At 42.2% G+C, this 13,333-nt stretch overlaps 1 protein-coding gene across 1 annotated transcript in view; it reads right to left on the bottom strand.

The window, feature by feature from the left end:
* Window positions 1-3,107: 3,107 nt before the first annotated feature.
* Window positions 3,108-13,333, bottom strand: part of T265_15700 (hypothetical protein) — a gene marked incomplete at both ends in the record, with an annotated part of 25,141 nt that continues 14,915 nt past the window's right edge. The window contains 2 exons of the mRNA XM_009178973.1: window positions 3,108-3,189; window positions 4,053-4,150. Of these exons, the coding sequence (XP_009177237.1) occupies window positions 3,108-3,189; window positions 4,053-4,150 (180 nt within the window). The remainder of the gene's footprint in view (window positions 3,190-4,052; window positions 4,151-13,333) is intronic.

Below are 13,333 nucleotides of genomic sequence, written 5' to 3'. Positions count from 1 at the left end.
AACTATAAACTCCGTTTTATGGGGAATTACCGGAAGCAATGTGCCCATTCAATCCGTTGTCAGTTTGACCTCCTTTTGAACAGCTATGAGCCAAAATTAAAAAAACTTACTTTTCCATACGTGAAAGTGACATATGTTATCCCACCGGGGCCAGTGTAATAAATGAAAACGTAGTCTCAAGGACCGCTGCAAGTTACCGGGAAAATTAAACGGTCGTGAATGGCATATAATCTGGCGGCGCCCGAGCACATAAGAAGGCACAGCAAAAGTGACATATAAGTGGGAACCAGTTGGAATATTCCCAAAAACTATGAGTTAAGTCATAATTTTTAGAAGCAGGGTTGTAATGTAAACGGCCTTGGTTAACAGGTGATGAAGGAAATCAGAAGGCTATAGCAAGTTACAGAGTTCAATCCTGTCCATGGTGTACTTTTAGGACGCCTGTTTGTTTGCTGTTGTTTCACGCATTATAGCGGCACATTTGGCTTTTAATATATGCGAGTGGTTAGAGCCAGTATTCCACTTTAGTTAGTTTTATCATTTGCCATTCGAACGGTGACACTCAGCTATTTCCAAATCGCGCTCTGGGCAGCATAAATAAATTTCTTAATGAAAATATCCTCATGTTGTATTCACTACTGAGAAACAATAGTATAACCAAGGTGCGAAAAGGGGCATTCACAAAGCCATATGCTCAGCTGTTCTCTGATCCTGGTGGTCAGTTTGCAAGTGATCCGTCACCAACGGAAGTGATATCATGAGTGAGTGATTGGGTCGGCAGTTCTTCCATATCTGCCCGATATTATGCTTTGATCAAGAGAGTGCTCATCTGTCCGCTGTATCCCCAGAATAGGCCCAACAACATATTCCGTCTGAAAATGTAGTTGCTGCATGTGGGCTGCATTCCCTGAACTCAAGTGTTTTCTGTCTCAGCACCATTCGTTCATGGTCTGATGGATCGGTTACCGATTACTCTTGTGTAACGGTCTCCTTCCCCACATTTGATTGGCTCTCAATCCGACTTCTGCGTTTGGTGTTTCATTTCGATTGATTCGTTCTGATTTCCTGTTGTGCTGTAGGCTGATTTTTCGGAGTTTGTTTGAGTGAAGGCTCTTTCCTTTGATAACACCCTTTACGTATTGCACGGGACGTTATCACCCTTTATTACCTATCTATCTTCTCTATCTCAACAAACTACTTGCGGGATCGAATCACTGAATCGGTTAATACGCACAACGATCGGGTAATCAAGGATTGCGCCACCAATCCAAGTCCACAGATTGTATAACTGACCGAATGGGAGATTTATGGTATGCAAGCGAATAAAAGTTATCCTGGTTTCTTGGCTTGCATCTGTAAACCGACACCTCCCCTCCCATCATAAGCGAGTCAAGAAGCCGTGGAAAAATTCACGAAACATGAACTGTGAGTTGCCAATCGACATGGAACCCAAGACTGGCACGGCACTCTAAAAGCTCAGAGTGTTACCGGAGAATGTTGATACGGGTTTGAGGGGCTCCTATTCAGCCAATCGACAGCACTGCGAATGAACATGGATTTCGACTATCCATAATTCAGGTTTGAGACAACACAATGAGTCAAAACAAACCCTCAATCCGTGCAAACCACGGTCGACCCACCCCAATTTGTACAAGTCCGAACAGATAGCTGGCCTTTCACAACCGCGCGCTACTGACGGTCGCTGAATGATGAGAACATAAAAAGTGATTGTTTGTGAGATTGCGCATAATGGTATTTTTATCAGACAGGTTACCAAGACGAACTATGATTGAAACCATTAGCCAATCCTGATTTTGTGTCCATCGAACGCTGTTCGCCAATGGCCAATCCAGGAGGTACCACAATTTCCAGATAATATTCGAAGCATACACTTCATGAACGGAACTCTGCATATGGGTGCGAGCAGTGACACGCTTTTCTTTTGATAAAAACGCTAGCTTTGAAGGTTAAGATCGAGAACTAAGCTGTGAATTTACCGTTAGTTCACTGAAGGCTTACTCGCTAGGCCGCAAGCACGAGTGTGAAATCGGTCACGTGCTGCTTGAGAGTTCCATATGACGCAATGACTAGTGTTCGTTCAAGCAAATTAACCGTTCTAGAATGCAGTAAAACCTGTTAGTCTGCATTACGGTTACTATTGTGTTTCCATACGCAGTGTCACGTTACGTGCACCTTGTGTTACACAGTGAACAAATGCAGTTACTTTCTGCGCGCGGACATACTTTTCTATGGTAGTCAATCATCACACCCTTTTTGTGATCCGGGTGCTCGTAGTCATTGAACACTTGACCTGGAAACGGATTGCTGAATTGAAAAACATAAGTGCACCGTGCGCTTTTTGCAAAAAAGTTACATGTAGATCCAACAGAATGACATGACAAAAAATGGAATTGTTTTGGAAGTTCTCTCCCGGTCTTGTTACTGGAAAAACCTTCACGAAGATTAATGCAACCTGTGTCACACGTTCAATTAAGTGTAATCTAACGATGTTCATCGCAACATAGACGTATAGATCCCACAATGATGCCGATAGGTAGAGATCTTAGAAAATCACACATTATTGGGTGAAAGGCAGTAGGTTTATTTGATTATACAGCCAAGCACCATTAGTAACAGGTCATATGGGCATATCCTCACCTAGTGTCCGTGAATGTAATTCGATTGAGCGGTAAACAACTTACGATTATTGAAAATTCGAAGCCAGAAGGGACTTTTAAGATCAACAGAATGTTTCCTCTAACGATGCTGGGTTGTCCACTTTATCCTCGATTCCAATCATCAGCCGGCTGATGCGTTCAAACGACATCTTGGTATCGATGTTGTTAATTTCAGACTACTGACAACCGAAACAGTTATAATTTGCACTTCACCAGCGGGGACATGCCACAATGACTGCAACTTAATCTGGTGTCCACTGTGTCGATTGCATCAGGTTGATCGTTCAGGCAAATTAACCGTTCTAGAATGCAGTAAAACTGGTTGGCCTGCTCTACGGTTGCCATTGTGTTTTTATACGCAATGTCATGTTATTTGCACCTTGTGTTACACATTGAACAAATTCATTTAATTTCTGTGCACGGACATACTTTTCTACGGTAGTCAATTACCACATCCTTGTAAACATTTTCTAGCTCGTAGTCATTGAACACTTGACCTGGAAACGGATTTCTGAAATAAAACAATGAGAAGGCGCAGCGAGCTTTTTGCAAAAGAATTTACGTGTAGTTCGGATGGAAAGGAATGGAAAAAGGAAATTCTTCTGGAAGTTTGCTACCTGTCCTGTAGTTGGCTAAACTTTAACGACGGTGATGGCATCCTGTTTCCCACTTTCAATTGAATGTATAATAACGATCTGCATCGCAACTCTTGTCTATGCATCCCACAATGATCCCGGTGGGTGGACAACTTTGAACCTTACAAATTGTTTTAAAAAGGTGACTATTTTATGTAAATGTACAGCCAACGCTACTAGTAACAGTTTATATGAGCATATCCTCACCAAGTGTCCGTGAATGTAAATCGATTCGGCAGTAAACAACTTACGATTATTGAAAACTGGAAGCCAGAAGGAACATTTAAGTTCCGCAGAATGTTTCCTCTACTGAAGACAGCAATCGGTTGTATTACAAAATTTTAAGACTTCTACGTTGTCCGCTTTATCCTCGATCCAAATCATTAGCCGTCTGATGCACTCAAACGACATATTGGTATCGATGTTGTTTATTCCAGACTACTGACAATCGAAACAAAGTCAAACTTTGCTATTCACTAGTGTTGATTTCGTCAGAGTTATATGGGGTTTGGTGTCGTGAAACGCCATGAAATGGTGGAGACTTTACAGAGACTTTATCTTGAGTGGCGCAAAAGACACACGGCATCCAGTTCCATTCATGATTTATATCCGTAAAATTTACGGCGCAAAAATGAGACAAGTTGAAGCCAAATAGAGAAAAACGATTTCTGAAGACTAGTCACTATCAGACTAGTAGACTAGTTACCATCAGATGTCAAATATTGTACATGATATTTACTTAGGATTGTTTGCAATATCGTCGTAGGCGAAGGTGATTATATTCTCCGCTGGAATTTTGTTTGCACGCAAGACGAGGTAGGTGTGGAAAACGTTCGCCTGAAGTAAAGTACAAACGGGAGTCAAGTCGGGGAAGCTCAAGAAGGCAAGTAGAACGCTTGGGATCATGCATTCTTGGTGAAATATCATGCATTATTCCTGTCCAATAATTTGAATGTATCGCATTCGCGTGTGTTTCTGCTAACTAACTACTTGAATTTAGGGCACGACAACTAACTAGTAAGATATTTGCCTGTTTCGAGCAGCTGATTAGTTTTCGCCGCACCCCATTTGATGGAGATTTACTCAAGGAAAGAAAACACCTCAATTCGTCGGGAGTGTGGTAAATCCAAACCTATTATCAATACTGATTCGCTGCATCATATTTATCAGTTTCTTCGGACACTATCACATGAGACAAGTTTCATTAATGGCTAGCAAGGCAGCCCTCACGGAATGCTCTCGTACTAATCCGTCAAAGCTCTCTTTCAAACCCCTTGTGAATAACAAATAAACTGCGTTAATTTTGCATTAAGATGGTGGGAATTCAGTGCGAAAATTTATCCCGAGAGTGCATTGCTGATTATTCCATGTGCGAAAGTCCCAAATGTTTGGACGTGTTACACATCAATGGCTGCATAGATTCAACGGTCTTCAATCCCCATTACCATCCAATTTTCATCAAAAATAGCTGTTAATCCGGGTGTGAATAAAAATCAAACGAAAATCTCCATCACACCAATGTGCTTCCCCATGAAGCTGAAATAGTAATGACTGTTTACCATGTGATTTTGCAGCGGGTTTCACAATATTCTTCAGCCTGACCTCATTCGATCGATAATTTAAACACGACTTCTACAAATTGTTCCTGGTTGCTCGTTGGCTGGGTGATGGAGGTTGGACAGTTTTTAACCAGTTGTCTAACTTAGAACTACGATCATCTTACTGACCATGGATAACACCTTGGTATCGGAAGATGCTTCATCCATGACACCTAGATGAAACAAACTCGTGAATGACCCTCAAAGTGTGCTCCAGAACGCCTGTTGTCATTATTGACATTCAAACTGTACATATGTTGTCTCTAGGTCTTTTAGAGAGAGAATTGACCGCACAGACTGTTGACGGTTTGTGCGCCTCAACATTCCACTGAGTAGTGTATATGTAACATTCATAGAGCCTTTCATACCAGGTTGGTTATTTGGGTGGAAATCATCCATGTCGGGGGGTGGAACTCGCTTCGGACTGTCTATACAATACACCACCAATCTGAAAATCCACCTGCGCAACTAGGCTCTTTGGAATGAAGGCCTTAATCGAAAACAACAGATGGCCTATTATATCTGTAACGGCGGATAATACTGATTAGGCAGGCGCGAAGTCTCTGGACCTCTTGAAGCTCCACGCCGCCTCCAATTGACGGTGAATTCTATTACTGAACTTGTGCAACTGATTTACGGTGTCTGTTTACAATAGCATAATTTAGACTCTTCCAAGACCCTTGAGAAGTCTTGGTTTCCAGAAACTACTAGCGAATAAGATGCTCAGTTTTTGGTTCAATAGGTTGTAGCTGCTTAGTTGGTGTTTGCGGATAAGGAACTTCCCGTTGGAGGGCATTCCTCCTTACACCGGTAGTATCACAGCACAACTTCAAGTATGGATTGCACGCTTACAAGTGATCCCCTGTTACATCGGCGCGCTGGCGTCATCAACTCGTTTGCCTTGTCTGCTGTACACCTCGGGGTGAGTAAGCGAGTAAGCCATAGACGCTCTGAAATAATTCCGCAGTTTGTCTGTCCATCTTTAATGTTTGCATTCTGCAATAAGCTGCGCAGCATACTTGTTCGCTGGGCATAGTTTTCGTTATACCGAAATGTTTATTAAATCCCATCACGGTTGCTGTGGTTATATCTTCATGAGTTTCCGCTTGCTCCCCATTGCGTTCCTCTGGTATTCCGGCAGCCTCCCCTGCTTGTTATACTGGGGCTTGTATTGTTCCAGATCATTGAACCGAAGGCCTCCTCATTGAATAGTCTACCGTATTGATGGTAGACCTTCTGCAACACCTTGTGGAAGAACCAGAACAAAAGCCGGTATATTATTGTGGATATCGAAGACATTAATCGACAGGTAGGCAGACTTTGCGCCTCCGCGTTTCGCTTGGGTGGGTGCAGAACCAAAGTTGAAATGCACGGACCACGGCGGACGCCTGAAAGACGCCTGTTGAAGACGGGCGGCAGTAAATTTCGAAACAACCGAAGACGCCTCGCCGTTTGACGCCCCTTTGCGAAAACACACCGGGCAGCACAGGCACACCACATCAACATTAGCTATACGTGGCGTCGCCCGTACGACAGCACAGTTTAAACCCGGATCAAAGGAATTTTTGCGCTGATTAAAGTTCCAGGATCGATGTACGTAAATGAGTAATACACCGCAGCTGACCGTTGAGAGGACTTTGAAGCCTAATATTAAACCAGAAAAAATATTGACGTCTCTCTCGGACAAGCCGAAGGCTTTAGAAATAATTGGCTGCACGTTGTACTTGAACCTTTATCAAGCTCCTTGTCGTGACCAACCACAAATTACTCCAATCGAACATGGCGATGAATTGGGTTATCCATGTTTGTCTAATTGAGTTTCTTTTCGTGGGCATGGTAGAAAGAATCTCAATAATCTGAGTTGATGTGATGATGCACTAAGTGAGTGTATCTGTCACCGAGGAATTAGCTTGAATTTCATTGTTACAAGAACGTTTACTGTGTCTACTTTATGTCGTTTCACGAGATAATTCAAAGACAGGCCTACAGGTAGCTAAATTCTAGGCTTCCAGAGATTGTGTGGACCATGTGTGAGAACGATGACACAGGCACTCGCTGAAACTTATTATTGGCTACAGACACACACAATATGGGTAACCGTTTTGCATACGATTTTCATATATCCCCTCGCGAAAACGGCACGAGCGAACTGGTGAATTCAATCAGAGGGGTGTTCTTTGTGTTTATTTTAAATAACCACTACTTGATTTTACCAAGTACTCAAGAAATATTTCCTCATATTGCATGTAATTTCCGGTGCCCTCGGAATTGGTCTGTTTGAGCACGACATGGAAAATACTGTCGAAAACGAACACAGGCCAAGAGATATGTACACGCTGGTTGTGAATTTGATCAACAGGGTTTTTCGGTTGAGCATCACAGCCATATAGGAAATTGGGTAGAACACAACTGTTTGGTGCACCATTAGTGCCAATAGCCCTTGGAAAATTATGTCCTGTGGAGTTTAGATAAAAATTGGACAATAAAATCAGTAAAAACTCCAACTGAGACGTACTTGATGTCGATAATTTCTCCACGTTTTTAGCCATAAAGAAGCCATAAAGACTGTCCAGTTAGCTGACGGTTCGTCGTTAAATATCGCTGACCAGTAGTGGACACCGGCAGCTTCCACCCATTCAACGTGGTCGATGCAGAACAAGAACGCAATAAGAAGCAGACAACGGCGCATCGTGTTCATTCTTACTCAAAGCTTCATCTGCCCCGAATTTTATACTAAACCTCTTCTAAATCGGATTTGCCTTACACATGTATGGCGATAGTGTGAAAAGCTATCAGCCACAAATCTACTAGCACTGCGGTATGGAGTTTTTTCTAACCAGGGTTACATCGACCGTTTTGATCTCCTTGTTTAATTTCTTCCAGCAACCTGCTCACATTGGTGATTCATGATGTTTTAGGATGAATGTGGATCATCCCATTGAGCACCTATGCGCTGCAGACACTACTGAGCAGCAAACTGAGTCCTCAAAGCGGTCTCACGTGGCAATTTGCTACATACGTACATTTGCTGATACCTTTGGTCCATGGTGATACTGATACGGTATTTTTATGTTAAAAGCCACCAGAAAAATGTTTATTTCCAGTAGGTCAGCTTAAAATTTGACCAATCATTTGGACTCACAGCGTAAACCTCTCAAAAGCTGGGTGTTTATTCACTGCCTAGGTTGATGGTCACACGACGCTTCTAGTTGTTATAGTTGGGCGAAATCGAACTTCAGGCGAAACCTCGAACCAAGAAATTTACTTTTCTCTATGGATGTAGCTTATGTAAATTGCAAGGGCCTGGACCAGTTAAATGTTGCTCCGATAGTTCGCCAATTTTCTGTAATCTTTATTTTTAATATTTGGAATTGGGTTGCGCGTAGCAAGATTTCATTCTCTAGTTTGAACAGCAAGCGATGATAACACATTACAAGATTTAATCACTGGTGGGATGAACTTTAATCATGTTCCAAAGATTACGTTTGCTAGGTAAGAAATTATTACAAGTGCAAGGCCACACAAATCGTCGATATCTTCTCATGATCTGATTATGTAGAATGGTAGCGCGCATCACTTCATTTTGGTTAGCACATATGTCCAGTAGGCTTGTTTGTGATCTGAATTTTGACTAGATTTTGATATTTACCAAACGGTTACAAACAACCAATCGGTTGTCGTCACTTATCACCATCAACAACATCGTTATCATCATCATTGTCACCATACTCACCGTCATCGTCATCATCGTCAAAACCATCGTCATCCTCTTCCTTCTCATCGTCATCACCGTGCTCATAATATTCATCGCGATCGGCAACAGATTGACATCAGTGTTAGTCACTAATGCTTCGCTGGGGTACAACCATGTTTAGTTTGAAGGCCTAGTTGTTTAGTTTAAAACAAGGACCCGGAAGTGGAATCACTGGATGGGTTCTCTCAAACGTGCAAAATGTTGGTCCGATAGTTCACTCCTTTCTGTACTCTTTATTTTCAAATTTCGAATTGGGGTGCCCGTTGCAATATTTTCTTTTATAGTTTGAACAGGAAGCGACGATAACTCTTTACAAGATTTAATGGAATTCATAATGCCTCCGTCAACATGGTGGGCATTTCGGATTGTAAGGGCATCTGGATGTGACTTCAAATTATGTGCGTTGAATTTTACGCTGCGGTACAACCATGACTTGTTTGATAGCCTAGATGTTGAAAAAACAATAAGTGAAATCAACGACAGGGCTAGGTGCTAGCTGGCTACAGTCAGGTACCTACAGCTCCATGCATTTTGTCAGGCAAACTGGAGTGAGAATGACAACATGAACGCGAGAGACATCAATTAACAAACATATCCGGCAGCCTCTCCAACATAATTGATCGTGGACAAATAAATAATAGTAGACAATGAGTGGCTTATTGCTAGCTCACTTCAGTCATTCGCAGGTACCTACACCTGCAAGGAATTATTCAAGTAAACTGGAGAGAGAATCATTACATGCACGCAAGTAACACCGAAAAAATCAATGTCCCGCATTATCTCTAAATTGATTTGTTTTCAAAAAAGACTTAAAATTCTGCAATCCATGGGGGAAAATTTCGGTCTTAGAGTGAATAATGCCATTTTCTAAAAGAAATTCTAAAATAGTTTTCTATGTTCAATCTGGTGTTTCATGAAATTGTGATTGTGTACCTAAGGGTAGGGAGTGATTACCACTCGCCCAAATGTGGGGTTAATTTGTGGTGTTCATCGGCCTAATTCTTTCTGTTGGATGCTCTAAATTTATACGAGAAAGCCCTGCCTCTGGTCATAAATTTATCCTTCTTTGAATATGATGAGAGCTTGTTTGATTGCTGCATTAGGTGTGGACACATCACGTTAATCACTCGAAACTACTCAACACGTTTAACTGGATGAATATGGAGACCATTTTGCGTATTCAACTTTGGAATTCACCTACCTTAAACTTGATTGTTTGACTATCTTCAGATCCACATATGTGATTTTAACGGAATCATTTATCACAATGCTATTTGTGTACGGAAGGCTTTCTGTGGCATTGGCCAAGTATTACCCATTGTGCTGGAGTTCTAAGCTGCGAAAATCGACTGTGATCTGGCACAAGATATCGGCGATATAATGTGGTTGGCTCGTCTGGGGAAACACATACGTCCACGCTAAACTTGTTACAACCGTCATTTTGTCAATGAAGATTTTATCGCAATTCTTGGTATATGACGGGTTCTGATTTTCAAAGTTTTAATACGTCCTCTAAACTCCGCGGAATTGTGCTACAGGTATCGCTTTTCAATCACTTTTTGTTGGAAAACCTCCAGATGCAAAGCGGCGTCGCAAATGAAGACAAGCTTACTTGTGAAACGCAGACAAACCATCTTTCGAAACCACACTGTTATTTCTTCGCGCATCAGGCTAGCCTTTGAAGGACCTGAGAAGATCATTCCGATTGGCACCATTTGATGTCACCCGCTGTCTGCTGCACAACACATCATAGAGCGCTTCGGGAGTGAAACGTTGACGAGAGGAATTGTTTCAAACAAAATATCAGTGCAAGATACATGAATGTGAGTCATCACTCTGTCATCCAACTCAAAAATTCAAGTAGGACAAGCTTTATGTTTTAACCATGTGCTCAGTCAATCACCGGACAACTAAACTTTTTCCTCAAAAGGTACTGAGTCTTACCATTTGGGATAAGCGAGATTTCATACAATTCATTAGTTGAAGTTGAACTCCTCAAAAACAAACATATCGGCCGCAACGTGACGTTTTCGTTTCACATATATGCAAGGCTCAGTTATTTTTCTATGCCTGATTCCTTGTTTATGACAGCCCGAGAGCCACGGGCGGATAAGAAGAAGAGAGAGGTCAAGAGTTCGGGACACCAACCAAGACGTCGATAGTTGAATTCTTGAGGTTCACAATTCCAGTGAACCTCGGTGAGGGTGGAACAGATGTACAGAGCTTCCCGGCGTCACTAACCGGACGAAACGTTGATGAGAATTCGCTAAACGGCTCCCTTTTTGTCGACGGTGGGAAGGTTTTCCGCGCAACTCCGAGTTCACAGGGACTCGTGATTTGCTGGCTTTAAAACGCATGTGCAATAGACAACTTTCAAACTCACATATGTGACATGCGGATCATTCATCTAATTCTAGAAACGCATGAAAGCAAAGCGACATACTCTCATTCTCGGAGAATATGTCACTCCACCGTACGTCTTCTCTCATGGCCGAGCCGTCAGACATGGCCAATGACATTAACTAACTTAAGACATCTTTGAGTCATCGATCAAAAGCGGTCATTTCAGTACCAAAGCTGACGTACACTGGTGTCTGCAAACCAACAACGACAGAGTTAGAATACAAGTGTTTGGGTGCGCAACAGAGACCAAGATCTAGGCACGAGTGACGCTATGAAAGAGAATTCCAGAATTCAGTGTACGCCTGGGTAAATGTAATTCCAGGATGAACCTAAAAATCCCCCAACCATAGCAATATGATAACGTGCCTCTTTGCAAGCAGTAATGTGGATATGAGCATATAAAAATAATCTGCGGTGAACCAAATGACGTCTGAGACTGAACATTCGAATCGATGCCCACAGGAACAGGGTAAGAGATACATAGTGATTCATTTGACGTTTCGAAAAATTGGACCTATGATATTCACAGAATAAGGCATCAGCATCCACACACAAGACCTTCACGCACAAGCCTATAACGTCCTGCTTAAGAATGGCCGAAAAGTCTTCGAGTGATTTGAGAGCACCTCAAATGGAATGAGAGTAAAAATTCATGTTGACGACGTCTCTAATTCATTTCAGAATGAGCCATACTGCTTCGTTAAATCAATCATTAGAGCGGGGCCCGATGTTCAACGCACACGAATTCGGTTTGAAATGTGAGACTCAACTGAATTCGTTCATTAATATGGTGCCATATGTCACTGCGATAATCAAGATGCACCCGTGAATAGAGTAGGAATCCAAAACCTAAATGGTTTGGTATAAGACCATTGATGATTGAAGTGTCCAAGCATGCCAATTTTAAAACATCAGCTCGTTTGACGTGCTTCCGTGACTCCGTGTTGATGGCTGCAATCGATTTGATCCACTCTGTAATTCAGGTCTTCCACTTTTGAATCATCCTTGTTCTCCTGCGACTTAGCGAATGCTGACTGGCAGGACTGACTTCCTAGACTACTCATTGTTAAGTGGAAATTATCTAACATCAAATGGTTGCCAGCATAATACAAATTATGGCAAAAATTTATTCTCCCGAATATCATTATTGGTAAGTTGAACATCGCTAGACTTTTCACGGATTTCACTGAATATTTGAAACGCTGCCTCAACTCGCATGCCATGAACACGTCCAGCCGAACTTGTTGGTGAAGCCAAACTCCCATTTCAGAAATAGGCAGCAAATTGAGTTCGGCAGGTGGTAGGATCTGCTTACGGTTCGAGGTCAGTCATTAAAACCATGTTCTATCAGCGACATAACAGGAAATCCACGAATAACTATAATCGCTGTATCCCTTGCCTGCTATACTGATTAGTGTTCGCCATCTTCCCTATTATTACTGCCCTTGATTTACGCAATCACTAGACGATGCATTTGGTCAATCAGCTTGCGGCTTGTTCATCTGTATTTATGTACGTTAACCGGAGGCCGCACATCCATTTGGCTACCCAAATTTCCATTTATCTACATATCTCTGTGTAACTTTCTATCATCTAAAGTTTGAATGAAAAATCCGCTGGCTGTGAAGACGAAATTGTCCTCTACCATTTCAACTTACAGTTGAAAAAAATCAGAGCTTTAATATTCTTTATTGTGAACGGAGCTTCCCCCGCTTCAGAGAAAACGGAACGGCAAGTTCCCAACCGCCTGAATGAAGAATGCATCCTCCTAGAAGTGTGGGGAATATGTCTGAGCATCCCATTCTGGGTACCGTGATACAAATTTCAAAAACGTTTGGAAATATCCCACCACACTTCAAGAGCGCCAAACCTCTCAGCTGGGAGAACATTCTCCTGGCGTGTTTCGTCTCAGTTTCACATTGGCAAGCCACTACAAGATCGCTGCAAATAACTGTTACGGGCCTTTATGTTATCTTGAAATAGTTTGCCAGTAGCCAGCCAAGATGCCGAGTTTTGACTTCTTGAGATATGACTCGGAACAAGTCAACAATATGCACTCTTTTTGTTTTCGTTCGGATCGCTCTCACGGCCTGATGAGATATATTTTGGTACCGTGACCGATCGGTTCACTAGCAATTCCAAGGTGATTTTTCTGCGAAAACGCGGCCGGTAAAATTTAGATTAAAACAGTGGTGACACCGTGTCATCTTCTCGGTTACCTGTGTTTTTTGTACGATAGAATGATATGGCCGATTCGTGAACAGA

The sequence above is a fragment of the Opisthorchis viverrini genome (assembly GCF_000715545.1).
Source record: "Opisthorchis viverrini unplaced genomic scaffold opera_v5_753, whole genome shotgun sequence".
NCBI classification, from domain to species: domain Eukaryota; kingdom Metazoa; phylum Platyhelminthes; class Trematoda; order Opisthorchiida; family Opisthorchiidae; genus Opisthorchis; species Opisthorchis viverrini.
Note: the sequence above shows the minus strand (reverse complement) of the source record. Positions and strands in the feature narration are given on the sequence as shown.